This window comes from Poecile atricapillus, chromosome 7, assembly GCF_030490865.1.
Source record: "Poecile atricapillus isolate bPoeAtr1 chromosome 7, bPoeAtr1.hap1, whole genome shotgun sequence".
In the NCBI taxonomy this organism is placed as follows: Eukaryota; Metazoa; Chordata; class Aves; order Passeriformes; family Paridae; genus Poecile; species Poecile atricapillus.
Window position 1 is genome coordinate 15,100,081 of NC_081255.1, and position 27,810 is coordinate 15,127,890.

At 38.2% G+C, this 27,810-nt stretch overlaps 1 protein-coding gene across 1 annotated transcript; it reads left to right on the forward strand.

Annotated features, from left to right (window-relative positions):
- Positions 1-7,286: 7,286 nt before the first annotated feature.
- Positions 7,287-15,075, forward strand: VCAM1 (vascular cell adhesion molecule 1). Its single transcript, XM_058843192.1, has 6 exons — positions 7,287-7,515; positions 8,233-8,511; positions 9,175-9,492; positions 9,716-9,988; positions 10,615-10,878; positions 14,061-15,075. The coding sequence occupies exons 1-6, from the start codon at positions 7,452-7,454 to the stop codon at positions 14,219-14,221; spliced, it is 1,359 nt and encodes a 452-aa protein (XP_058699175.1). The 5' UTR covers positions 7,287-7,451; the 3' UTR covers positions 14,222-15,075.
- The last annotated feature ends 12,735 nt before the right edge of the window (positions 15,076-27,810 follow it).

Consider the following 27,810-nt stretch of genomic DNA (forward strand, 5'->3'; position numbering starts at 1 on the left):
TCCTGCCTGAGAGCAATTCCAAACATGTGACACATTTCTCAAGTTGCCTCTCTTATCACTAGAGAGTAACGTGCTCTGTGATAAAAGGTGACACAACTATGAAAGTCATTCCTTCTCAGTTGTCTGTATCAGACTACAAGGGCTTTGATGCCTAGCCAAGTAATTGTCTGGGAAGGGGAAATAAATTCCAGTAACTCACATCTTTCTTGCCTGTCAAGAAAAATTCAGCTGCTTATGGTTTTTATCACTTAGCCACTCCTACTTTGGCATATTCCTTTCATGGAAGTGTTAACAAACAAAGCAGTTAAGATGATACCTAATAGTCTGAAGGGAAAAAAAGAGAGATAAATAGTCCAAATAACAAAATAGCATATTTTTTATTTAGGGTAGAGCAGATTCAAGAGACAAAAGCAAGGTCCCAGATCCTTAATAGAGTTGCAGCTGGTTTCAAGCATCACTTGATTTATCAGTTTGTGTGCAGACACACTAACATACATATTTTGCTACTACAAAATACTTCCTCTTGAATATTTGTCTTTTTGGCTTGATGGAAGTAAAAGTTGGCTCATTCCCAGTTGTTTCTATTTGGAAGGTCAGTTTCTTCAGGACTTCCAGTCCACTTGCAGAGTGGAGAAGGTGACAAAATCTAGGTAAAAGAAAGATTTCCTTTTTGTGGTTCTTTTAAAAAAAAGAAATAAAATAAATGGAGCAATCCCTGTAATTCTTAACCTATATGTAAGATTTAAAAATTATGAATCTTGGGTCCTGCAAAGTTAAGTAATTTAATTACTTTCTGACATCTGTGTAATATCTCTATCTAATATTAGTGAGCCAGTCCACTGTGGAACAACAAGGATAACATTTCTGTAACACATGACAGCAAAAATACACAGCCAAGCATAGTATTTCAGAATATGAACCATTGTAAGAGAATAAAAAAGAATATATTCTAGAAGATAAGTTGAAGGATAATCAATTAGTAGCAGTGCAGTTCTCAGTATCCTGTCTAGGATAATCCAAGTGCTGTATTTCTTGCAGGTCAGTTATAGATCTTGCTCTCATCATTGCCCTTTTTCTTTCTTGGCTCATAGGGACATCCATGTTCCTCATGGCTGAAGAGAGGAGGAAGGACGTGGGAAATAAGGAAGTGACTGACCTACAAATGTATTGGACAGCTGCTGCTGGTGAGTAAGAAAAAACCTTGGTCAAACAGTTCTCCACCACTGTCTTGATAAACTTCTTCTGACCATGTGAAATACTGGCCTTAATAAAGTACACAACAAGATTTAATGGTATTGGAATTTCCTGTGGAATGTTGGGGGAATTAAGTAACTTGCTCATATTCCTTCTTAAATGTTTTCTTCTGACTTTACCTTGCTATATCCTAAGTTCTAGCTATCATCTGCATGTTGACCCAAAGCCCACTCTATTTTTCACTATGTGCATTTCAAATGAGTTTTGTCTGGAGTTTTTTTGTTGTTTTCTCCAGTGAGAACAAATGCTTTTGGTATGCCTTGTTATATTCAGATCAAAATAAAAGTAGATCTGAAGCCTTACTTCAGAATTTCCAAAGACATTTTGAATACTCCAAGGCTCATATTTGTATTTGACTCTGATTATACACTAAATAGTATTTCAGGACATAAACTTCTTTTTACCTGTGTCACTATGAAGACAACAGGAGCTCAGCTATCCAAACAAAGTTTGTCTTGGAATACAGCACTTGGCACTTTAATTATGTGGATTTCAAGGCTATCCAACAGTTTCATTTTTAGATTCAGCACCACTAAAATCATACTTTCAGTTTTTTAGAAATGAAGTTTGGAATTTCCACAGCATGATTTTTGCCACTAACAAAAGACTAAGATAAAAAGTAGGGACTTTTTTCTCTAGTGGCTTTTATTTATTATTAGATGAAGTTTTTGCTCTTTCTGTAAAGTGGACAGTGCCTTTGAATAGAAGAAAATAAGAAATTAGCTTTTCTGTAATCTACTCAAGTTATCAGACTTCTGTATTATTTTATCTGGCACCTTTGTGGATTCTGGTTGCCTTCAGACTGACCAGACAGGAAGTGTCCTAACTGAGAAGCTGGTGCCTGAGAAAGATAATGCAGGAAGTAGAGGCATTTATTTTTGTATACAGTATTTAAGAAATTCCAGAAAAGGAAAAGAAGCAGATGGTAAAACTTTCTTAAGATGTTTCTTTTTCTTTTCCTTCTTGCAATAGATGACAAGTTAGATGTGGAGTACAATTGTGAGGTGTGATGTGGGTTACAGGGTAATGCGTTGGTGTTCTTTTTGTAGTTAGGTACAAAGTTACAATTCCTGAAACAGACACAACCCTTTAAATAGATCTGAATGTAGATCTCATCCTTACCATCCGGAGATGAAAATTATAGGGAGTCAGTGATGCTCTCCTCCCCCTCCTGGGGCTATACAGAGGTTGTATTATTGTCAGGTGGTGAGAAAGCAGGTGGAGGTAGTCAGGAGAAGCAAAGTATTGGGGAAGCTTTGGGAACCAAAAATCCAGGTGTTCTGAGGAATGAGAGAATGTATAACCCATAGAGCAGGCAGGTTGCTGAGAACTGAAAATATTGAGGCTAGCAGATCATTTCCTGCTGTATTAGCCATGTAATCAGCAGTCTTCATACATGTCCTCTAGCTACCTTTTTTTTTCAGTTACTTTATCAAGATATGACCATATTAAAGGTACTACTTGCATGTGGTGCCTGAAGGTCATTCCTTCTTTGCTGATGCATGTGAGTTTTCCCTCCAAGATTAGTTCTCATCTGAGTTACATCACAGTCCTCTGGCTCTTTTCCTTTAGTTACGATCGTCCTGCAGAGGAATCAGACACTCTTTGCATGGGGTGAAAGCTCTTCATCCCAGCTGCTTCTGTAAAGCGTCTGAAACTCTGTAAGAGGCTTTCTTTACTCAGACCCCCAGTGCACACCCCCAGAGTATCTTTCCTGAGATGTGTGAGGGCTGCAGTTTGAATGGGGGACCTAAGACCTAAGTATGGACTTTTTGTAACACCTCTTTGATATGAAGCTGAAGAACTGTTGAGTCAGACTTTGCTGCATCCTCTCACTAGAATGTCAAGCCTTCCACAGAAGGATTCTGACCTCTCAAGTTGATGGGACATAGAGATATGTTTCTGTGTTGGGGTCCTGTGCAGAAGTTATGATTCCAGAACTGAGTATTTTTAGTGAAGGCTCAAATTGTGCCTCTAGATGCAGATACAGGAATGAAGTGCCATGAAGAATTTTATTGCTGACACAGGAAACAGAATATCAGATTAGATGAGTTTCCTTATGCATTTTTTTTTCTTAAATTTCCTCTGTCAAAAGGATCATCTCTCTTCCCCACAGTTCCTTGGCCATAAATCACAAAACCAGTGGCGAAGGTTTTAAGTGTCCAAATTCTGCAAAAGTTTAGCCTTTCAGCTTTCCCGTAATAGCATAATTTCCATTACACAGTGCAGTATAATAAAAATGAGAATGCGGTGTATAAATGTTGGATAATGTGCATTTTGTTCAAATAATTCAGTAAGATTTCAAGGATTTGTTATCTCTTTTGCTTAGAGGAAACTAATAAATGAATCATATTGGAATTGGATTGCAGAAGTATGAGTTAAAGCAAATTCTTAGCACAATTCTAAAATGGTTTCTTCTCTTAAATTCCAGACAAGTCTGATGTAAATTTTAGTTTCCTGAAGGACACTTGTGTTTTTTTGTGCCAGGCCAAAAATTGTGTTCAGTATTTCCAAATTCCCTTTTGAGACACATAATAATTGTTTTCTCTTTGTTCGTCCATCACAGCCTTAGAAGTCTCTTTTGATTACTAGATGTATTGAAAAACACGTAGTTATATCCCAGTGCTTAATTCTTTTAGCCTTTTTGCCTTTAGTAATATTCTTGTAATACTTGTTTCATTCCAGTCCTCATTACATTCTGCATGTGTCAAGATTTCTTCGTTGATCCTGTAATACTTATCTCACTGTGGATGTAAATGCACCCTCTATTTTTACCCCCAGTATCCTCCTGTGTGCTGTTTGAATAAAAAGCTAGATAATCTGAACTCTCAAGATTAAGTGCTAAAACTTGTCATCTTATCTCTGTTTGTTTACAGACAGAACAGACAATTCTGAAAATAACCAACTTGGTGCCCATTTTCCTATTTCGAGGTTGATGCTGAGGGTAGTAGGAGCAACAGTAATGTACATATTCATTTTAGAATATATCAAAGGTTCACATTTGAATTTTGTGTAAAGGGGAAAGTTTTTTAAAACTTTTTAAATTGTTGGCAGATTTGTACTTCCTTTAGTAATATTTGTTGGCTAACTCTGCTCTAACCTAAACTGTCTGAATTGAATTTGTCTTATCACTCAGTGTAGTAGTCTCTCTGGTAAGGATCCAGCTCCATTAAAGTTAATGGCAACTGTCCAGTTTAATTTACAGGATCAGAGTTATTTCCTATTTCATGTTATCTGATGAAGGACTTGATTAAAACTTTTCCAGTATGCAGGTACGGCGTCTTATGTTTAATTTTTTTTCTATCTAGAAACTGATTTCCCAGAAACAAGGAAATACTGCCCTTTCTCTTTCAGCTTAGCTTCTGATGATTATTTAAGTAGTCCAAGCAGAAGAGTTTCATTTCTTGCTTCTCTCTGACTATGATTTAAAAGTAATTATTTGGAACTTAAGTGAGAGAGTACACTTTCCTTCAACAAAACCACTTCCTCTGCAGTGAAATCACATTGTGTAGATGTGTTGTTTCTTATCCTGGGTAGCTTTTGGATTTTTGTATTTGATAGCCGTACTTCCAGAACAGTACTCTACTTGCATTGTGTGACACTTAGGAGTGTTTTGTTCTTCCTCCTCCTTCTCCACCTCCTTACCCACCTTCTTCTCCTCCTCCTCCTCCTCTTTTTCCTCCTCCTCTAACAAATTATGATGGTGCTAATAAAAATAAAATATTATGGTAGATTTCACTGTAGAAACAACTTCATTTAATTTTAGTTTTAGTGACTTTTGGTCAGGCATTTCTAGACGCTTCAGATTTCCCTGTTTTATTCCCTTCTGGGTAATTCTTGGATTGTCTTCAGGTGGTTTTTAATTTAATAATAATTGGGGTGGTTTTAAAGTAATAATAATAATTATTATAACATTTTTATTTATGTTTTATTTTTATTATTACATACTTTCTGCCTAAGATCAAAAATTTATTTTTTCATGATCCTTCATCCCTTTTTTATTTGTGAGTGTATGATGAGTGCATGAAAAAAGTCGTTGATGCTTCTTATTTTACCCAGTGTGTTTCTGTGGCAGCTTGTACTGTCCAACTATCCTTTGATGAGGATGCAAAGGTATGGCAGCAGCTGCAGTCAGGTAAAAAGCTATAAAAAATAGCTCCTGACGCCAGCATGCTCCAGTAGGACAGCAGGACCCTTACATGCTCTGATACAAGTCGCACCTGAGCATAGTATTTTGGAGCTAGCATGAGGTTATTAACCATAGACACTCTGACTTAAAACATGTACTGATGTAGAGCCAACTTTTCAGGAAATACATTTCTTTAACATTTACAGCATTGTTACTTGATTGTTATTTTTCCAAGCTATTATTCACTTACTAGGTATTTGAATCTGTGTTGTTTATAAAATACAGACACCAAATGACCAAACTATTACATACCAAATGATTTTCCAGAGACATTTTAAAAACATATATGTTCATTTGGAATTTTTTTCTGCTTTTATTTAGTGATTTTTAATTGACCAATATAGAATCATAGAATTCTTTAGGCTGGAAAAACCCTCAGATCAAATCCAATCATTAAACCTGCACTGCCATGATCACCAGCAAATTATCTCCCCACCTAGCACAGCCACGCATTTTTGAACACTTCCAGAGATGATGATTCTGTCACTTTCCTAGGCAGCCTGTTACAATGCCTGGCCACCCTTTCAGCAAAGAAATTTTTCCTAATATATAACCTAAACCTTCCCTGGTGTTATTTAAGGCCATTTTATCTTGTCCTGTCACGTTACCTGGGAGAAGAGGCCAACCTCCACCTCACCACAGCCTCCTTTCAGGGAGTTGTAGAGATTATAAGGTCCCCCCTGAGCATTCTTTTGTCCAGGCTAAAGCCCAGCTCCCTCAGCTACTTCTCATCAGACCTGTCCTCCAGCCTCTTCCCCAGCTCCATTGTCCTTCTGTGGATACTCTCCAGCCCCTCAGTGTCTTCCCTGCAGTGATGGGCCCACAGCTGGACACAGCACTCGAGGTGGTGCCTCAGTACAGGGGGACAATCCCTGCCCTGCTCCTGCTGGCCACACCATTCCTGATCCAGGCCAGGATGCCACCGGCCTCCTTGGCCCCCTGGGCACACACTGGCTCATGTTCAGCAGCTGCTGACCAGCACCCCAGGTCCTTTTGCCCTGGGCAGCTTTCCAGACACTCTTCCCCAGCCAGCAGCGCTGCAGGGGTTGTTTTGAGCCAAGAGCAGGACCTGGCCCTTCACCATATTGAACCTCATCCAATTGGCCTCAGCGAATTTATCCAGCCTGTCCAGATCCCTCTGTAGTACCTAAATTACTTAAGTTGTTGTATAGATAAACAGCTGAGATTTAGAAACCTTTACCCATTCTTTGTATTCACAGCATTTTGCAAAATGCAACAAAGAAAACATTATTTTACTTTTTTTTCTTAACATCACTGTTATATTATATGGTAAGAATTGTCCTCAGAAATATTCCAAACTGGATTTTTATATCTGCTGCAAAGTGGCTTTGGGAATATTAGTTACTGAACATTATGATTCAAGCCGATAAAGTCAGATCTTCAGACTTCTGTTATCTGATGTATTTCTTAATTTTTAGAGATCAAAAATACTTAGGAACATGAGTGAAAACACCTCTTGAACTGGTAGCACATTTTCAAAGGAAATATTGAGTCATGCAATGTTATTTACAGAGCTAAGCATGATAAGAAGCATTCTGTGGATTCAGTCCCACAAAAACATTTTTGTTAAAAGCAAATTTAAATAACTTTTTCATCTGAGATAGAGCTGCATTCAATTACTCGGACTTACACACACCTACATCCTTTCGTTTTGTCAATTGTTTGCAGGATCAGATCTGAAACAGATTTTTTAGACGCTGTATTTACAAGTGTTACTATTTATTTTCCTGGGCTTTCACAAAAGCAGCAGAGGGCGCTGAGCCAAAGGACACCGCCCGATGTGAGTCTCTTCCTCCCTGCTCTGGATTTCCCCGTCCAGGGATTTCCCACTCTGCCTTAGGAGAGCCTTTATAAAGAGCACGCAAGAGTTCTTGTAATAAACTGTTGCAGAGAAGCAAGATCTCACAGTACTTCTTCACAGAAAATAGAAAGTAAATTTTTGAATTTACTTTAATTGACCTTAATTACCCAGTAACAGCAATTACATATGTTTAAAGAGATGGGAGGAACAAGCCAGGCTGTGCTGGTAATTTTGTGTGTGTTAAGGACTGGTAAGTTGGGGAAGGTGGGAGTTGGTGGTGCTTGTTTCAGTGTTTTAACTTTTTTAAATGTAAAATGACCTAAAATTTACTGCTTGATCTTTATTTCTCTTTTCTCCAGTTACCTTTTCATTTCAGTGAATACAACTGTCAATTAAGTAGTTCTGTCAAAATGTCAGGAAGCCTTTTTTTTGACATTTACTTTGAGCTTTTCTGTGCTCTGCAATGACTCAGTCATTTTCCTATTGAGTTTGCTAAAAGACAGTCTAGGAGACAACTCCAATATATCACTGCATGCTTGATTTTTTTTACTGTCATTCCTGACAGTATCAGGCGAGCTTAGTACTAAATGTCCTGTTGAAAGTGTTTCTGCTGTTGTCTTTGCTATCTACCTGCTACCTCTCCCCTCAAATGTGACAAAGTTTTAGAACCAGGTCCACCTGACAAAAAAAGTTATATTGTGCCAATGAATTTATTTCAATTTGGTTTATGCCATCTTATAGATGAAAACTGTTAGTCATTTGAGTCTGTATTGTCTTTGACAAAAATAGCAGTGTTTATGAGGTGTTTTGAATATGTAAACCACTGTATGAGCTTTATTAGTTTAATTTCCAAACAACCATAAAGAACTGAAGCTTAAAGACCTCATGTCACAATAGAACCTGAGAAGAAATAGGAAGATAAAAGTTGAGAAAGCTGCTGAATTGATGTGTGCTTTTACTTTTGTAGTTAAAACTTTTGAAATGGAAATTATACCTGCTGAGAGAATTGTGGCACAGATTGGAGACACGCTCATACTCACATGCAATACTACTGGCTGTGCATCACCAAATTTTTCCTGGAGAACACAGATGGACAGCCCCCTTGGAGGAAAAGTCAGCAACCACAGGACATATTCTACATTGACTATGAATCCAGTTAACATTGTGAATTCTCATTCTTATCTTTGTACTGTCATATGTGATGATGGAGAGAAAAAGGAGAAGAGTGTCAAAGTTGAACTTTACTGTAAGTAAAAATGTAGAATTCTCTTTAAGTAGTACATGTTGATAGAAAACTCAATAACTGTTTTAGATATTGTGGTTACCAGTTACCAGTTAACTTTTAATTCTAGGACAATGAGTCTGTTATAGCTCAACATGTACTTCCTTCTAAGATTTCTCTGTGTGTCTGTTCAGGGCACTTTCTTAGCTCTTTCTTGCTTATCTTTCTGCATTGAAGATTGTTTATTCTTATTTTTGGTAATTCTTGAAAGCCAAAACATACACTGCCTGAATGCTTTCCCAGAGCTTGGAGAGAAAAAATCAAGGCCTTTGTAGTTTGCAGGGGAGTAATTCAGATGTCTAAACCTACCAGCACAGAAAACAGGATAGCACTGATGTATGGATTGCTCTGAATGCCTGCAGTTAGGCAGTTGTATCACTGCCTAGGTGCCATGCTGAATCTTACCAGATCTTTTGTGATCACATTTCAGAAATTGTACAAATAAAATTCCTGTTAGTACATGAACTGCTAATAAAGGACTTGTAAGTCTTCAGATCAAGACATGTCTTGTAATAATGTTGATAGAATGTCATCTAAACTGATGATATTTGGTGTCTGGATCTTGCTCTTATGTTGACCCTACAATTCATCTCTCCTAGTCTAAAGAAATTAATTTTATTCTTTTAGCTTTCCCCAGTGATCCTATCATTGAGATCAGCCCATCCTTAGTTGCTGGAGAACAAGCTACTGTCATCTGTAAAATTCCTAATGTGTATCCTTCTGATCACCTGGAAGTTCTTCTAAAGAAAGATGGACATCTTCTTCATAGGGAAGATTTTTTGGAAGATGACAGCATAAATACAGAGACCAAAATTGTGACATATACATTTCATCCCATGGCTGAAGATATTGGGAAAGAGATCACCTGTGTGGCCAGGTTACCAATTGCTGATATGGATTTTGAGCCCAAAGAAAGAACGTCTTCTCAGAAACTTAATGCACATTGTAAGTATTTTTGTACAAGAGCTTTGGCTAGTTAACTTTCAAAGCTGCAAGCAAAACATCTAACAAAGTCTGGGGAAATTGTTCTATTGTGCTACTGGGATACACATTATTCATTTTTTTCTTGGTATTCTGTGACATGTACCTCTAGAAAAGCTAGTGTTAGAGATGTGCATGTCATTCTTCATTTACATACTGATGTTGTCTTCCTTTTGTTCTCTTACAGTTGGTCCACAAAATACAGTCATTACTGCATCTCCAAGCAACTTGCCAATGAAAGGAGAATCTCTGAACCTCACTTGTGTGACTCAGAGTAACCCACCAGCACAAATAGTTTGGAGTAAATATTTGGCTGAAGAAAGCATTCAGCATCTGATAAAAAATAATGTTCTTTCTATTCCCCATGTCCATTTCAGTGATTCGGGACTGTACATCTGTGAAGTAATTAATCTGGTAACTAATAAAACAGGGAAAGCAACTGTGGACATTATTGTACAAGGTACAACTCTCCTTGAGTTTCACTTGTATTATCCAGTACCTGACTGGCTGATCTCTGTTATGTTAGAGGATGCTGAAACACTGAAAATTAGGAAAATATGGAGCCTTCCTTGTTACATATTCAGGATTCAGCTTCAATTTAAGGCTGCTCCTCATGGGCTGTACTTTTTCTTTCTATATTAATTTTCAGCTAATTCTCTCTGTACTGCTGTTGTACGTGCACACTTCTATACATTTCCCACAATACAACACTAAAAGTCATATAAGAATCTGAGAAAGTGGTGGGGCAACACACACCTGATATTTCCTTGAAATATAATGTGTGTTCCAGTTTCACAGGACATCAGTCTCCTTTGAACTAGCAGTTTTAGTCATTAATAATAAATTTAATAGATGTTTAATGGTAAAACTGTTTTGGACATAATAATATTATTGCTGTTGTAATATTTTATGATTGATTGATTGCTACTGTTCTGACAGAGCCAAAAGTCTTAGATTGAATCTGGGATCAAAAACAAAGTTAACAGATTCTTGAGCAAGCAATTCCTGCTTTCTTAAAACTCTCTCCACCTTTAGTACCTTTGCATTTTCTTTTAGTACCTAACCGCCTTTTCTTTTCTCATAAAGGTGCCCCAGTCATTACAAAACTCTCCATTGAACCTTCTACAACAGTTAAAGAAGGGGAAAATGTTTCCATACAATGTTCGGCTGAGAGTAACCCTCCTCCCAAGATTATTTTAAGGAGAAAATCTGACAATGCAAACATGGGGCCTTACAGTAGCAGGAGTATTCTTCTTCCATCGGTGATGTTCCAAAATGGAGGAGACTATGAATGTGTAGCAGAAAATAAGTTTGGGAACAGTAGAAGGGAAATCACACTCAATGTGAAATGTAAGTATGCATAAAGTTTTCCCAGTCATTTAAAAATAATTAGTTCTTCAGTGATAAATATAACCATCAAATTAAACAAAACCCTATGAGAACAAAAAATCATCATAGTCCTCTGCTTTTCCTAAGAAAGGAGCGGTGGTAATGAACAAAACAAAGTCATGAAATCTTTAATGTGATGACAGTCTTTAGTACAGATCTGAATGGATTACCAGAACTAGTACATTTCATGTAGATCTACATGGTTAGAATGTTTAGGTTATGGAAGGTTTGTATGGAAACTCTGATACCACGTGCTTTACTTTTGGTTTGAGAATGAAAAAGCAATTACCTTTGGGAGGGTGGCAATCTAGTATTCAATACTTATTCATGTTGGATCCATCCCTAAAAAATCCTGTGATGATTAAATATAGGATTTTTCCTTTCATATGGACCAAAGAACACAATGATCACTGTTATCCCTACTGCTGCTCTTAGTGAAGGAGAAACTGTGACAATGAAACGTATTAGTTCTGGTAATCCAGCTCCTGTGATCTCCTGGAAGAAAAAGAAGGCCACCGGGGAGTCTGAGAAAATTTCTAAAAATGCAACTTTAACTATACAGAACTTGAAAACTCAAGATCTGGGGCTTTATGAATGTGAAGCTTATAATCCATTTGGCAAGGAAGAAAAAGCTGTGAAATTATATGTTCAAGGTTTGTAGAACAAGATGGAAAACAAGTTTTTTGGTTTATATAGTTTAGGTCCAGATCTTCTTTGTGAAGAATGAGGTAATTATGTCTTTGGTGTCAGTGGAATTAAAAGGTGGCCCTAATGTCACTAAGTGATTTAGGAAGCTTTAAACAATAAAGCATGATGTCTGCCTTGGTACAGATAGCTTATGAAAAGTTCTTAAGTCAGCGGGGCTTCCATCACTCCTTCCAACTGACAGATGTATGCATGAGGTAAAGAAGATATGCAATTCCTGGAAGGAAATATCCTTCCAAGCAGGCCTCAGTGCATAACTGCATAGGAAAGAGTCAGGGAGACAGTACCTGCTGAAGCTACTCTGTGCAAGCACTGTATTACAGCTCCTTGCTTCTTCCCTAAGCTACAACTCTGTTTCCTGCTCTTATAAGCTGCATTTAAGCTACAAGAAATGCTGATTGCTCAGTTTAGATGGAATGATAGCAAAGTTTAATTTCCAATAGTAATCAGACTTCTCTGCTTTAGTTCTGCTGCTTCTGCCTATTGCATAGCAACAGTGTCTTGCTTAGGGATCACTTCTGCCACCGATTCAGCTCTCTTCCCTGTTCTTTACTATTTTTATAGCTGCACTAAAAAATACACTTTTGATTTCCCCTTCAAGCAAAGCGAAACAAGGACAAAGTGTTACCATTCCTCGCTTATCTGCAGATGTTAGATCTCTTAGGAGTAGTCTGTAAAAGAAAGCTGGTGATGGGTTCACAACCCTTGAAACAGTAGATAGCAAATATACCACAGACAGGGCTTGGCTAAGGGATGCAGGCAAATACACATGCATACCTTTAATGAACTCAGGGAGCAGTCTCAGCACACAGTACTTATGTCAAAGGTTAGTTAATATAACTGCTGTCCAGAGTTCATATTAGGATTTGTTTTAGACAGAGTGACATCTTCAGTTTCATTAAGAATTAATTGTCTTTTAAAAGACTGACATGAGTTGCACAGGTACTTGTCATAAGTGATAGGGTCTTAATGCTAATGACAACTTCTGTCCAAAATAGCAGATGCATAAAATAATTGCTGCTTCAAAATTTTTCGTATTTCCACTTCATCTTTTGTAAACAGGATATAAAATTGCGAAACCTTGTGGAAAAAAAAATGCAATTCTAGGCCCTTTGCCTTTTTTTCTCTTCTGTTGAAAGAGGACATCAGCCTCTGGGTTTGTTGGTCTGTGCCCTTTCATGAACTCAAACAAATAAACAGTGAATTTGGAATAAGAAAAGAAGAGGCTTCATATAATGTAAAACTTATGCAACATACTCTATCAATTGATAAAATGTTCTTTTTTGCCAGCTGCTGTTGGTTTCAGTGATGAAGGATAGCTGGTGACAGAGCAGCATCTAAAGCTACATGCTCAACTACTACAGTGGGCCCATTAACTGGATTAGTATTTTGCATGTAAAAGCTGCTGATGCCTCATGAGTTCTGCTTCTGTTTGTTGCTAAATCCTACCTTGCCTTTCTTTTCAGTTCCTCTCCAAAATATTACTATTAGTATATCCATCAGAAAATGTTGAAGAAGAAGATACCACTGTTACATGTAGCACATGTACCCTCAGAGATGGTCCTGAAAAAAAGACCATTATGAGAAATTATTCTGCCATCAGTGAATGGAAACTTTATACTCTGCAATGAAACCAAAATTTATACAAGCATATATGTCCTTCATATATATATGTTTTCAGTGAGGTTGGAACAATACAGAGATTGAGATAGTTGTTGTAGGTAGCTGGGTCTATTGCCTTAAACCTATTTTGTTTGTACCTTTTAGTGGAATTTGTGTCAAGGTGAGCACAACTAGTTCATAGCTAGTCCTTCCACAACAGTAGTGTGGTTAACCTAAAAAAAACCCCTTACCTAAAAACAAACCAAACAACCTGGTCAGAATAAGCTGTATTTTAACCTCCTTTCAGTGTGGCTATCATCTCTCTTACCTGAGTTGGTGTGGTAGCTTTAAGGCTAGGGTCACAAAAAGGTGATTCCTGGCTGTGTTTCTGTCCACATGCATGGACAGTGAGACTAATCCAGAGAAAGTTGTGTTTCACAAAAAATCTAAATATTGAGCTTTTAAAACATGGTCTTCCTCTGAAGGATGAATTTCAAGAGGTTGAAACCTACACAAATGTCTCCTGGGTATAATATGTGGTACTCCTCCTGTATTCTTTATTAATTTCATGGTATTCTTCATTATAGATGATATCAGATAGGTTTGAACTTGCATAGCAAATTCTAGACCAAGATAGTGGCTAAGAATTACAGTATGTAATATGAAGTTACTAAATAAAAAAATGTAAGGAAAACAAAAAAAGTAAGCTTTGTGCATGAAAACAGAAATATGTTGCAAATGAATGTCATTAATAACACTGCTTTTACAGTGATGCACACATATCTGTTTCAAACAATATTTACACATTTTTTTTCTCCTTTTGTCTCCATTTTCAGCAAGATTGGAAGAACCAGTGCAGATGATACCACTGATTATCACATTCTCATCTGTAGCAGCAGTAGTGGTACCTGCAGTTGCAATTTTGATCTACGTGTCAAGGCAAGCGAAGATCAATGGATCCTACAGTCTTGTAAAAGCACTCAGGTTGAAAGTCTGATTATGTGAATATAAGTCTTTAGTTGATAATAAGCACATTTATTTATTGCTGTGACTGGTTCTACTCTTCTGTAACATATGGTAACAAACAAATGACTTAAGAACAGCACCATGTGATAACAAATGGGCTTATTTTCATGTTTTGATAAGTGTTTTGGTATTTAAATTAAAGGAAGAGCTAGAATCCTGACCTAGAAATTGGTAAATCACTTCTGTGTTGAAACATTCTGAACAAAGAGCTCTGTGGAGAACTAGGTTTGTACATAGTGTATAATTTGTGTTATAAATATGTTCAACTAAGTATCAGTTTGTGAAACTGAAGTCTTATTACAAGTGTACAGAAAAAAATTGTTGATTCAAAGATATTAATCAATGTTGCTTGAGCTGATCAGGTGATTGGCTTTTTCATAAAAAAAATCAATGATTTTATTTTGTATTACTCTGAAGCATGAATGTTTTTTATATCATTTGTCTGGTTGTGGTAATGTTTGGAAAATGTTCTCTTTTCACTGATATTGCCATAAACTCTGTACCTCCAATGAAGTTACACAATTGATGGGCTATGCATTTCTAACGAATTTAAACTAATTTAAGCCTTTGAGACTCATTTGGGAAACATTTTATTTTAAATATTAGTCAAAAAATGGCTGGGGTTATAATCTAGTAAATTCTAGGACTGCTAAGATATTCTTGCTGGCTTCAGTCATTCTCAGATCAATGTCAGAATTCTGTTATTTTGTGATGAGCCAAATCAGAACCTTCTTGTAAAATATAAGCGGATTGTAAATATGCTTTACAGATTTCCACTGCAAAATAAAACTACCAGTAGATTTAATTGACTAAATCCCCCTAGTGATGCTTTTTTAAGATTATGCCAGAATGCATATTACTGTGGAAGGAAATTGTCCTTGGCAGCAGCAGTTGTGGGTGTCATGGGAAAGGCACAAATAAGGCCGGCAGCAACCTCAAGGCATAGGCAGGAGGCACAGCCAGAATCTGTGCACGTCGGCAATAATGGGTGAGTTGTTTCCTGAACAAATGCCCTTCCCAAGCTACTCACTGTGGAAATCTAAACCACGTGCTTGACAATTTTCTTTTTAACAGAGAACTGGTGTCTGCATGCTTCACTCTGGTTAGTGCCTCTTTCACCACACACTTTCCAGTGTGGAAATTTCCAGGCAAAATGGCTGTGAAAATAGTGGACTTCTGGTGCAGAGGCAAAGATGGAGGGAAGGAGAGGTGGAATTTGATAGTATTCTTCCTTGCCTCCCTTCTCCTGACTAGCAGTGGTGTTTTGACTCATCTGGGTGCTGATGTTCAGCACCTAAGGCAGAATTGTGGGAGGTACAGGCTTTGTGGCTGAGATGTTGAAATGCATCCTGATGTACTGTGACCTGATCCACAGTGTTAAGCACAGGAAGGTAAGCCTGGCCCTTCCAAGCTTGCACACAAAAAGCTCAAGCAGAGAAACGTGAAAATATGTCTTTACATTATACACATGGAAACAACTGCTGCCAACAGCAGTGCAAATGCGGGTGCTAGCTCTGGGATGAGGCAGTGGTGCACATATCCCATATTCTTTCATAGTGTGTTCAGTAGTGTTTTGTGCACAATAAATCAGTTCATGCAGGATGTCTATCTAGATTGGAAAGGGAGGCTTGGAAAGTGGGGGTGTAGCAGAAAAATGGGAGAGCAGTGTGGACTTGGCTTGGAGGAATGTGAGCATGCAGTAGGAGGGTGAAGAAAAGATTGAAGACAGAGGAGGAGGAGAGCTTTGACAGGCCCATGACATAAATTTCTTGGAGGTGGTGCCAGGCATATTTATTCAGAATAATGTCAGGCCTGTCTCAGTGCTGTCTTGTGAATAAACCAGAAAGCAAGATTTTTTGCACTGTGCAAAACTTTGGTGCATACACATTTTGCTTTTTCAGTGAGGTTCTGGTGTCTGGATTGCAGGAAGGATAGCTAGGAAAGATAGAGAGGAGGACTGGTAAACAGGACAAATGAAAGTGCCTGTGACTTTCCAGTTTGGAGAGAGAATGCTGAAGGAGGAGGGGTTCTGACTGATGTTTTCCAAATTGTGAAGGCAGTTGATAGCAAACAACAGATGCAAAACTGTTTGCTATATCATGCAATTCCAGAACTACAGGATATGCAAACTAAGGAGAAAGTGGTTTAACAAAAATAATAGAGCAGTACTTTTTTACAGGGTGAATGTTAATCTCCTGGAAGCTTACACAGAAGTGTCAGGGGGATAACAGTATCATTTGGTTCAAAAGCAGAATGGAAAAACGAATGGACTAAAGGTCCATAAATGTAAATGAAAGCAAGTAGACAGAAATGTACTGTACAACACCCCTAATTCAATGTCCATTGATGCTCAGCAATTATCAGGATATATACCATAGAAAGTGGCCACTGTATGATATCCTGAAATAGTGTCTGTCACTGCTGAAGACATTCTGGTGTTGGTGGGTTACTGGTGAGTCCCACCTATGTATGCCTTGCCTACTTACTCCTCCTATGAGCAGCCAGCTATGGGCCAGACCTTGCAGAAGGGGCATAAAAGTCCCTGTGTTGTTTTTTCCTTTCCTGTGGACTGTAAAGATGAAAGATGGGTGGGAGAGAAATAGGAGCCATCTTGCAACAGTGCTTTGGTGCTTGAGTAGTCTTTACTGGAAATTCCTCCACAAGTTTCCAGTATTTTTTCAGCTGTTGGTTTTCTCAGTATTTCCCATATAGATACAGATGTTAATGTCCATGTGGCTTGTCTGCCCTCTCAGGACCTCCATTAAGGTATTAAGTGACTTAAGCTAATAGGAATTGCTCTTTGATTTCAACAGGGCCAGCTTTCCCCCCACAAACTTTAAGTGAATATATAGAAGTTCTAGTGCCCATTTTAGGAGAGGTTGCTCTTGTGTGGGCAGTGAGCTTCCTAGCAGTGAAATCACAAAGAAGGATCTTGCCAGGGGATTTCCTCCCCTACTGCCTGATTCTCGGTATTTTCCAGGGAACTTAATGATATCAGTACAAGCTTGTCTCACAGAGGGTGAAAGTTCACAGTCAAACAACTTCTCCTTTTATTCAAAATTACAGAAGGAATATTGCTTCTCCTTACACATTTTCTCATCAGGCAACTTGAAGAGCCTCTGCCCTGGCAAAAAGTCATGAATAGCAGCTCCAGCCCAGCAAGTGGTTTCAGAGCTGCCTGGAGGTCTAGGTAAGAATCCCTGCCACAGGGCCTGTCTTTATGATCAAAAAAGTGGTCTGTAAAGCAAAGTGCTGTGACAGGTCCTCTCAGGTTTTCTCTATAAAGTCATTTCACAAGTTATAGATTTGCATTTTCCTCTATCTGATCTGTGGCTCAAGCATAACTTTGTCTTTTTGTCTTCAGGAGTTTAGCCCAAAAATACTACTGGGCAATGCTCATATGAGTCTGGATTTTAAGAGGTGATTGCAAAATCTCACTCCCTGAAGTCAGTTCAGGATGTATTCTTTCATGTAAAGATCAAACTGGAAAATATATATATTTTAAATGTCTCCAAGAATGCTTTCAAATAATTTTTAGGTATATGGAAGGGGACAGTTAATACATCCCATGAGAGAGGTGCTGTTATCTGTTGGAGATAACACTGGTGGCCTTGTATTTGAAGGGAGGCTCCTCCTGCTTTCAGGGACTAGCAAGGCCTGATCAGGATATTTAAAGCAAATGATGATCTGGTGTCTCTGAACAGGGCAGGCCATTCAGCTTTATGGACTTGCTGCTGTGCTGGACCATGTAATTTCTTTAAGCAGAGCATGTTCACCTGTAAGGGATCTGATCTGGAAATTCCTCACAAACAGAGAGTATGCAATTGTCCTTGATTACTAGTGGTGCCCTTCCTGCCACATATATGTGGCCTACTTCCGAATCTAATTTTTCTCTCCTTTTACACCACTGTCCCCAAATGATAATTGCATGCTGTAATCAAGTCATCTCTTATGTCTTCGATAAACTAAAGACATATGGCTGTTGGAAGCCTACATTTATCAGGCCTTTTCTACAGCACTAAATAATCCTTGTCATTTCTTCTAAATCCCCTCCAGCACTACACATACCTTTTAACATGAGGCAAAAAAACATTGTCAAACCAACCAGTCCGAATTTTACCTAGACCATTCAACTTAGGAATCAAAACCTGACAAGAGTTTTTGACACTATACTCAGTTTGAAGGTCACTTCACATTTAAGAAAGAAGTGAGAGAAGTGGTTATATCAGGGAAACTCCCTCTCTTGTTCCATTGTCTGTTGTGCAGCTCAACAGTCTTTAAGCCTCACAGTCTTTTGGGATCCACATGCTACATATCCTGCCACCAAAGTGGTGCAGTTTCCGTATTTCCAGAAATATGGAAATGCTTGTGAAAAGAGTGATGTGCTTTGCTGTTAGCTACAGGCATCTTAGTAGTCTTTTTTTCCAAGTCCCTGGGTACAAAAGCAGGGAATCTCCTTTCTGTCCCTCTGCCTTTCTCACCTGAGGAGTCCTTCTGGTGCTGCTGAAGTACACATGGCCAAATGTGTGGCTGTGGGATACAGGGCTGTGAAGTTCCCCTTGTTTACAAGGTCCTTGGTTCCTCTCAGTGGTTCTGCTGTGTTTCAGGTTCGTTGCAAATGAACCAGGGAAACAGTTTTTTGACAGGTTGAAAATTTACCCTTTAAGGGCACCTTTTACTTTTTGCAATGTGTAGAAATTGAGAAATTTAAATCTGAAGATTTATTTCTTCAAAAGGTAAATATATATTTTATAAATAGATGTGATAATGGGGTCTGGCACTCGGTGCTTACGTGACTTGAAGGAGAATAATAATTACTTTCCTTTTCTCTTTTGTAATTGCAGTAATAAACATTATATCCGTATGTGTTAAAAGAGAAAGGAGCATAGGAGGAAAGTGAGATCATGTGACTTTAATCCTCTTTGCTGTGAGTGATTGTAAAAATTAAAATGTTCTGTCCTAATGCTGCTAGTTTTTTCTCCTAAATATTTTTCCTTTCATTTTGAATGAGAGGCAGATATGGGACATCTGTTCTAAGCAGCTGAAAGAAATGGTGGCATATGATGTTCCAACACAGATGTCATGTCTTGAACACTCCCACGTATTTCCAACTGTTATAAATCATGTTGTTCTTTCATATTTATTGGAGATTTCCAGTGATGGAGACCATCAGTTTTTACAGTGATGTAACTTTGAGACACTGCTACCAATTGAGGCACAGGGCCCCTTTGCTAGTCAAACCTGGTAGATTAAACTAGCTTTTTACTTTCCCAAGCACTTGGTGTACAGGGCAGAAAACAGCACTTGACCCTTTGGCGCCGCTGCTAACATGCAGCTGAACAGAGAACTTCAGAGCATAGGGCTGTGATATTTATTTGACTTTCAACTAATGGGCTCACACAACAAAATGTTACCACAAATAGTGCATTCATTTGCTTGTTTCAATATCAGAAATACATATAAAATAGAGCTAAAACACAAATGCATTCAGTTTTAAAAATTACTTTGAAAATATATCTACTGTTTTTTCTGTTGATTTCCTGTTTAACTAAAATTGAATATTTTGTCCCTTCATTTATTCTCAAGCATCAAAACAGTTGAGTGAGGCAAGACAGCATGATTCTTCATTGTTGAATAATCATTCAGGCACTTGTATCTGAAAGCCATGCAGAAATAAATATTTTAGTGAGCTAATTTAGGTTTTGAAAATAAGCTCTGGGAAAAAGGAAAAAATTCCCTTCTTACAAACAACATAAACTTCCAGCACCACATTGTTGTTGAGGCTTTTGTTCTAGTTCATAATCACAATGTCTTGGTGCTGATAACAGGGCAGGGATGGAGCAGATAGCAAGATTTTGTTTGTATTGATTAAAGATCACTTCTTTTGAGAAATTGTGACAATGTTGGCATAAGTCACTTCTCCCAAGTTGTCTGAGGGGAAGTAAAAAGCAAGAATATGGAAGAATCAGGCTCTGCTTTCTTTGTCTGAGAGCCTAAAAAGTGGTATATCTGTAGAGCAGATAAAGAAATTAATAGAATGCAGGAGAATGTAATTCCACATCTAGAAGTAAATTCCTAGGCTGAAATTCTGTGTTCAAAACACGAATGTACTAAAATATCCCATTTATTTTATTGCATGTATAAACTTTCTGTTAGAACTTACGTCTTCTCACTCTTGTTTGCTGTTTAGTTGTGTCTGTGGTAGCAGGCAGTTGAAGAGCACACTTTACCTGTAGGCTATATGTGTGATTATTCCTGTTTTCCTTCCTGTATCTAGCTCACTGTTAATGCAATAAAATGAGAAGGTATAAACCTCCAATATTTGCTTCTTCAAACATGAAAATCTACTTTATAAAAGCTGTTTTGCTTTTTAATTAGCAAAGTCCTCTTGCTGCAAAAATGAGAGACAGGTGAGTAGATGCGATCAAGGCACCTGTTTGGCCTTGGGCTTGATTTTATAGGGAAAAGCAGATAAATTCTATGTGAGCTTAGTGCTGGATCACCCACAAGGTTTCTGCAGTCTTTTATGGAAGCATATGCATAATCTTTGAATGAGACTAAATTAAGAAGATAATAAGATAATTGTAGAAAGACTCAGTGAAGGGAAAATGACGTTCATTATGATGTAGAGCATAACAATGACCACACTGTGTCAAGCCAAGGTTTTTTTACCAGCAGCAGGTAAAACTGAATGCCTAAAAAATGCTGTAAAATCAACAAGCATGGTAATATGCTCTTTAAATTCACTCCCATCTCCAGCTGCTTTGAAGCTCAGGAGTTTCCTGAGTCAGAATTTTCTTCACTGCATTTAGTAACTTGCAAGGGGTTTCTTTTCTGTTTTGTCACTTGAAATTATGTAAATCCACAGCGTGCACAACATCTTGTTTTCAAGAGAACAAGCGCTGCTTTGCTGAGTTTGAGATCTTATGGTGGTATCTTTGGGAGCTTTTGAAATTTCTGGATTACACAGTTTTGGTTTGTGTTCTTTTCAAAATGGAAGAAACTGGGAGAAAATTTGAGCCATCTTTCAACACTGAGCTATCTAGATTTCTAGATAATGTCTGGGACACAAGAGAATGTAGTGTGAAGAACTCTGCACAGCACTGCCACAATCTGTCAGCAGCAGGAGAGAGGGATTTGGCAGCGATCCCACAACCTAGCTGGAGAGCTGAATGTTGAAGACCTATTAAGGAGTAATTCTGCATACAATTTATATAGCCGATTACTGTATTTAACATGGTACAGGTGAGTAATCAATTACTTTAACATTTGAAGAACTCTCACTTGTACATTTAATATTCAAGTACAATGAAGCAGGGGATGGCTGTAACAGTCGTGTTCAGGACTAGCAGGAGCAAGACCAGCCACCACACCTGCTCTTGTTCTTTGCAAACAAAATGAAAACCTTCCCAATGGTTTCCACAAAAACCCTGGGAAAATTTTTGAAGTAAGTTACTTGGATTATAGGAGAGATGAATGCTTATGGTATGTAGAAAGCTGGACCAGAGAGCATTAATGAATTGCTGATGCAATGTTAAATGTTCTACTCTTATTTTAATAAGAGTAATAATAAACCATGGTAAAGACTACAAAACAGTTAAGAGAGGAATATCTGGAATCCTGCTGAATTGGTAGAACATATAAAAAAATTATAGAATTTTATAAAAGATTGTTTACATAGGTATTTTTTCCACTGTTAATGACAAAAATTTAATTTCAAGGTAGCATTTTGTATGATTTATCAAAATGAATATGTGAAACAATAGACCAATAGCATGAAGTACAGAGGAAACAAGAGCTTCTTTTGTTGGAGCCTCTGAAGAGTGTGTAATCAGAGCTCAAGTCTATGACACTTGAAAAGAAAAACTGTCAGTTCTGAACCACCAGATTAACATCCTTGCCTGTACTTAAAAGATGAATACCTCTTTTCACTTATCTTTCCTGCAGTTGAACTGTCAAGAACAGACATCTTGAAAGCATGTTTTTTGAGTGTTTTAAAAGAGCTGTTCTTGGGATAGAAAGAGACAGAAGTCTGCAGTCTAAAGGAATGTGGTGCAGTGCACATTCTAGGTCACCCCGAGATTATGGCCCAAACACAAATTGTGCAAAGAAGTACCTTAAATTTCATTTAATATACTTGCCCAACCTAATTCTTGATAATTTGTTTTCTGAACATTCAAGATGTCACAAATAGACTGAGTTAAAAACATGACTTTTTCAAAAATACACTGATGGCCAGTTTAAAAAGCAAAGTATGAGAAATTTTGTGGCAAATGCAGGCCTACTTTTCCATGCCATTTAGTCTGTTCTGCAATTTGATGTTTTTAAAATGCAGATATGTCTAAGTGCTCATGCTAGGGGAAAAAATGCGTCTTAGAAGGGAGAAGTGTGTTTCTGGACTGACTGAAGCCTTTCAATATTGCTCCAGTCATCAGAGATTAAAGAGAACACAGAGCCAGTGCCTTCCCAGAGGTGAACAGTAAAATGACAAGGGGATATGGCCAAAACATGTGATAAGGGAAGTTCCAGTTGTATGTGAGCTACAAATACATGGAGAGGGTGGTTCAGCAGCCAAAACAGGACCTCAGCACCTCTAGGACCTCTGCCCTTAGGGTTTTTTGCAATTCAGCTGGAAAAGACCATGATCAATTTCATCTAACCATGAAGTTTGCCCTGCTTCCAGTGAAACACTGGACTTATCTCCTGTGATCATCCCTGCCTAAATTTTTCTGTAACTATGCATGACAGAGGCTTCCATGAGATACCATTGTTTTTTGATAAGGAGCAATGTAGTTCCCATATGAGATCAGATGAAAAATATTTAAACAGACACTGTTCTTTGGCAGTAAGCAGCAACCAAAGTTTCACAGGAGGATGTAAGAAACATCCCTGAAGACAGATTTAGGACCAGCATACTACAGTATTAAGGGTTTTTTTTTAAATCTGATACATATTGCCTAAATGCAGACGTAAGACTCAGTCTATCTTCCAAATCCATGGCATAGTCTAAAAGTCCAGTCATTTCATGACTCCTTTTTAAGTGCTTTCCTAATTACTTCCTGTTGAAAAGAACTGCACAGTTTAATAAGACATTTTGTGAAGAGTATTTCCTTTGATCGGTTTAAAATACTTCTCCTTTTTGTCCTCTTGTTTCTGAATAATCTGTCACCCTCTCTAAAACCTCTAGTGCAGTGTCACCTTTCATAAGCACTTATCAGTGTGGTACTTTTTATTCCAAATGAACCTTCATCATTTGCTTACCTTAAAGGAGCTATAATGTCTCTTGGATTATTCTGCATCTCATTCCTTGCATTGGAATATTTTTGTAATATTGTTGTCTTAAGATGACATGATCTGGCTGATATCCATAGTTTCCAATTGCAATCACCCATAGCAAGCCAAAAAGAGGGTATGCCCCTTACAGAAAACTAATTTCTCATCCACCCCTCCATTTTTTCTTTTTTTCTGGGTTCATTTTAGACTGGATCAGGTCCTGGATTAAAATTGCTATAGGATCTTGCACTTAGGCTAGCATAACCAAGGCAGAGGTGGTGACCATCAGGATGAAGACAGAGCCATCTCTTCCACTCTTGCATCAGTTGAAAGTGTCTGTGACCTGTTACCCCTGCTAGCTGACCTTTTTTAACCACAGAAGCACAATCAGCAGAGACTTTTACTGCAACTAGAAAAGCGATTTTTAATTGCCTGCTTCTTAATAACTTCATCTAAATGGTCATTGTTCAACATGTCAGCAAAAATTTCCTGTTAGCTGGTCTCTGGAAGTCTTTGATATTTATAAAGCCTGACCTGAATTTTCCAACTAAGTTGACTGAAAAATATTTTCCATTTCCCAGAATAGTTTCCGTGTATTTGATAACCACATTTAGGATAATTCCTTTAGAGTATCCCTGATTGAAAAGCATATGCAAGTAAATCTACATTCCCAGAAAGAGTTTAAGATTGCCTTTAAATTCTTTTAAGTGCAAAGGCCTGTACTGTAAAGATTAATGAGACTGTCAGAGATCACACAAGATACAGAATTCAGCCCCTACAAAGGAAGATGTAACGATGGGCTATATCTCTCCTACAATTGCCCTGCAGTGCTTTGCAGCCATATCGCTTTCCAGCTTATTGCAAATGGCATTTAGGATCAGCCATCCATAAATCACCAATATAATCAAAAGCCCATGAAAATGTAGTCCTAAGATTCTTTGTTGTAGGGCAAGGTCAGAATATTCTGGCTTTAATAAATAAGCATTGAATAAAAGAGAAGTTTTCACTTCTTGTTCAGTATTAGTTACAGGAAATACCTCTTCTGCTCCTTTCCTGTTTGAAAATTCTCACTTGCACATCCGCTCTGGATTACAGTCATGTGACCATTTCAGTCACATCCCATGAACTCCAGTGCCTCCCTGTGTTACTGGTGTAACACCTCTTCAGTGGCTTCCATCGTAGCACAGGCATTCACCGAGAGCCCAGCTGGGTGAAACAACAACAGGACACCAGGACAAACCCAGGGCTGTGAGCTGCATCATGGTGGCTCAGCGTCCACGGCCCCTGGAGAAAGCCTGGAGTCAGGACCTCTTGCTAAGGAGCCCAGGGAGCAGATACAGTGCTGTAGATGAATGGGTGCTCTGAGTTGCTTTCAGCAGTTTTGCTTTACATATTGGTATGTCAGCATCTTCCCAGCACTGTTTTGAAACAGCAAATTAATTAAGAACACATTTTGTTCCTGTTGTCTTGTATTATCTCTCACTTGCTCAACACAAATGCCAAAACCCCCCAAAACTTTCTGTTAAAATCCATGAGTTGAGCACATAAATCTGCAAATAGTTGCTGTTTGTCTTCTTACTTCTCATAAAGAAATTGTTTAGAAATAACTTTCCATGATACTCTAGAGTCAGCTTCTTTACACACATATGTGTGTAACATCAAAATTCATGTCAGCCAACAGCAGTGCCTCTTTAGAGGATCATAACTACAGTGTGATCTGCCAGCCATCCTTGCAGCTATTTCATCCCCTGAAAAAAATTTGGGTGCAAAAATGCACAATGTTGGTTGTACCACCAACACTACTACTATTTGCTTCTAAAATTAAAGGGGGAAATAATGTCTCTATCTGCATGCAGTTGTAAAGCTGTACCAGAGTAAGTTTTGGTCTGTTTATTACTTCTGCTGAGGCAGAAGAGTGCTCTTCCTCATATGGTCGTAATTTTAGTGCAGGGTAGATAAAGCATATATAGAAGTAAAATGCTGGGAAAGGGACTATTCTACAATTTGAAGATATTTTCTTTAATCTCTTATTTCTGGGCTTTTTGTGGATATTGTGTTTAACTGAAGGTCAAGTCTTGCATTTATGTGAGAATAATCAGTCTAGTTCTTTTCCTGGATGAAGTTGGGAAACCTCAGGAATCTCACACAAGTAATTTCGTGAAATTTCCATCCCATCTTCTCATTAGTTTAGATGTGGTCATAGTCATACTCTGAAGAATATTCTGCCACCTAAACAAGGAGTACTAAAAGAAAAACACCTTTCTTTCAAATTTGTTTATTGTCTATGGGCCAGTAACTTATTTTGCTAAGGACTGGAAGGTAATTACAAGCCCTCACAAATCTCCATGTATACATGGGGAAATCTCCATGTATACAATGGGGATCCATTTTTGCTAGAATGGTATGACTAACTTTACTTTTAGCTTCCTTAAGCCAGAACTCTCAGATAATTCATCCTGCCTACACATTAAATCTCACTTTGTCTAAGTTAGGTGAGCCAAGAACTTGCCAGGAGAAGTGACTCAGACATGAGGATAGCCTGGTTCCCATGAAAGTCTATCCCTCCAGGCTCTGTGGGTGCAACTGCCTCCAGGAACTTGACCATAAACATAGGCTCAGCTAGAGCATTATATGCATGAGCTTAATTGGCCTGTTTCATGTGGTTTAAATAACAAATTGTTTGATGCAGAAAACCCCAAGCCAGCTCTGTGGGAGGACATGTCTCGCTATGCAGAAAAAACGTGCGCCCCATAATTCAGTGTTCCTTCTATTTCATAAGGTGTCATGAGCCACCATTCCTGCAGCTGTCTCTGCAGGCAGAGCCTGGTGCTGCTTTCACAGGAACTGAGCCTCTGCTCATTTACACTGTAGGAGGGGCTTCCAGAGATGTCCTTGAATATTTTCTGCATCTCCAATTGTGGTTTTCAGGAAGTAAAGTGGTTTTTACAAGGACCAAGGTTAGCTGGAGCCAGACTGTACTTCTAATTCTGTAGTTTAACAATACTTTGATATTGTAATGCTTCTCTAAGTAGATGTGAATGTGAGAGGAAGGGGGAAAAGGGAAATGAGGGAACTAGAAAGCTGGAGAGAAGGTGAGAAATGCACATAAAACAGGAAAGAAACGAACTTGAAAGCAGAACATAGAAAATAAAAATAGAAGCAGAAAAGGAAATAAAAGAAAAAACAAGAAGTAAAAAAGACAATTAAAAAAATTGATTCTATTTGTCATAAGTACTTGGCTCAACTGCAACTGAGTCTGCAAGATGGAGACACTGATAGGCTGCAATGCAGGAAATGGGCATTGCTCTCTTCTTCACAGGTTCACGTGCTATAACAAATGAGCAAAAGAAAGAAAGTTAAGCTTAGATAAATAGGGTAATTTAAACTTGCTAAGTGTCAGAAGTTTTGTAATATGTCATGAGATCCTATGGAAAACTGTGCACTTTTTGCTGAGGTTTTCTTATTTCCTTCTGCTGAATTTTGTCTTTATTTCTCTTACCCATTCTATACATCCAGGGGAGTAGTGGATCTTTGAAACAGCTTGCTTATGATTTACTGGAAACTTGAATTTCATGCACTCATATGTGGGAGAAGAAGCTTTAAGTAAAAATGGTTAGATTGTGGTGGCTGGCTCTGAGACTCAAATTCCTGGACACTGGGAGCCTTGGTTTGTGCTCCCAGGCTCACTGTGCAGCCCATGAGTAGTGGAGCAGGCAACCATCTGAACCCTTGGTGGTTGCTACTGATGCCAAGTGGTATGGGGGTAAGTTCAAAACTCAATTCACCCTGCAGGAATATCATTCCTTCCATTTATGATTGTATTTTGGGGGAGAACAGCCTTTTGATCAGAAAGACACAGTAATAATTTAACAGTCAGGACAAGAGGTTGTAGGGTTTCCTTCTTTCCACAGTATGTGCATTAAAGCATCTCTCAGGTGTAACTTCTTCCTCTGCCAGAACAGATGTAACTACCTTTCCCTCCAAACTGCAACAATCACTAGCTGTCCAATTTGCTGTGGGACAGAGCCTGTCCTTTTTTCCTGCATGATAACCAGGATCACTGGGGTGTTTACATGTTCATATGGAAGAAAGTTTCATTGGTTCTGTTTCAAGATCATTAAATAATCATTGCATAAAACACCTAAATTCTGTCTAAATATGGGCTTGGGCTTGATTCTTGACTGAATGGCAAAGCATTTGAATTGTGCTTATTTTACAGAGCACATATTAAATAATAAACAGGATACAGGAATCTGGCTTGCAGTCAGAGGACATAAATCTTGTCCT

Coding starts and splice junctions, on each gene's coding strand:
- VCAM1 (XM_058843192.1), top strand. CDS start 7,452: ATGTTTAAAGAGATGGGAGGAACAAGCCAGGCTGTGCTGGTAATTTTG. Junction 7,516..8,232: donor TTTGTGTGTGTTAAGGACTG/GTAAGTTGGGGA, acceptor TTACTTTTGTAG/TTAAAACTTTTGAAATGGAA. Junction 8,512..9,174: donor TGTCAAAGTTGAACTTTACT/GTAAGTAAAAAT, acceptor TTATTCTTTTAG/CTTTCCCCAGTGATCCTATC.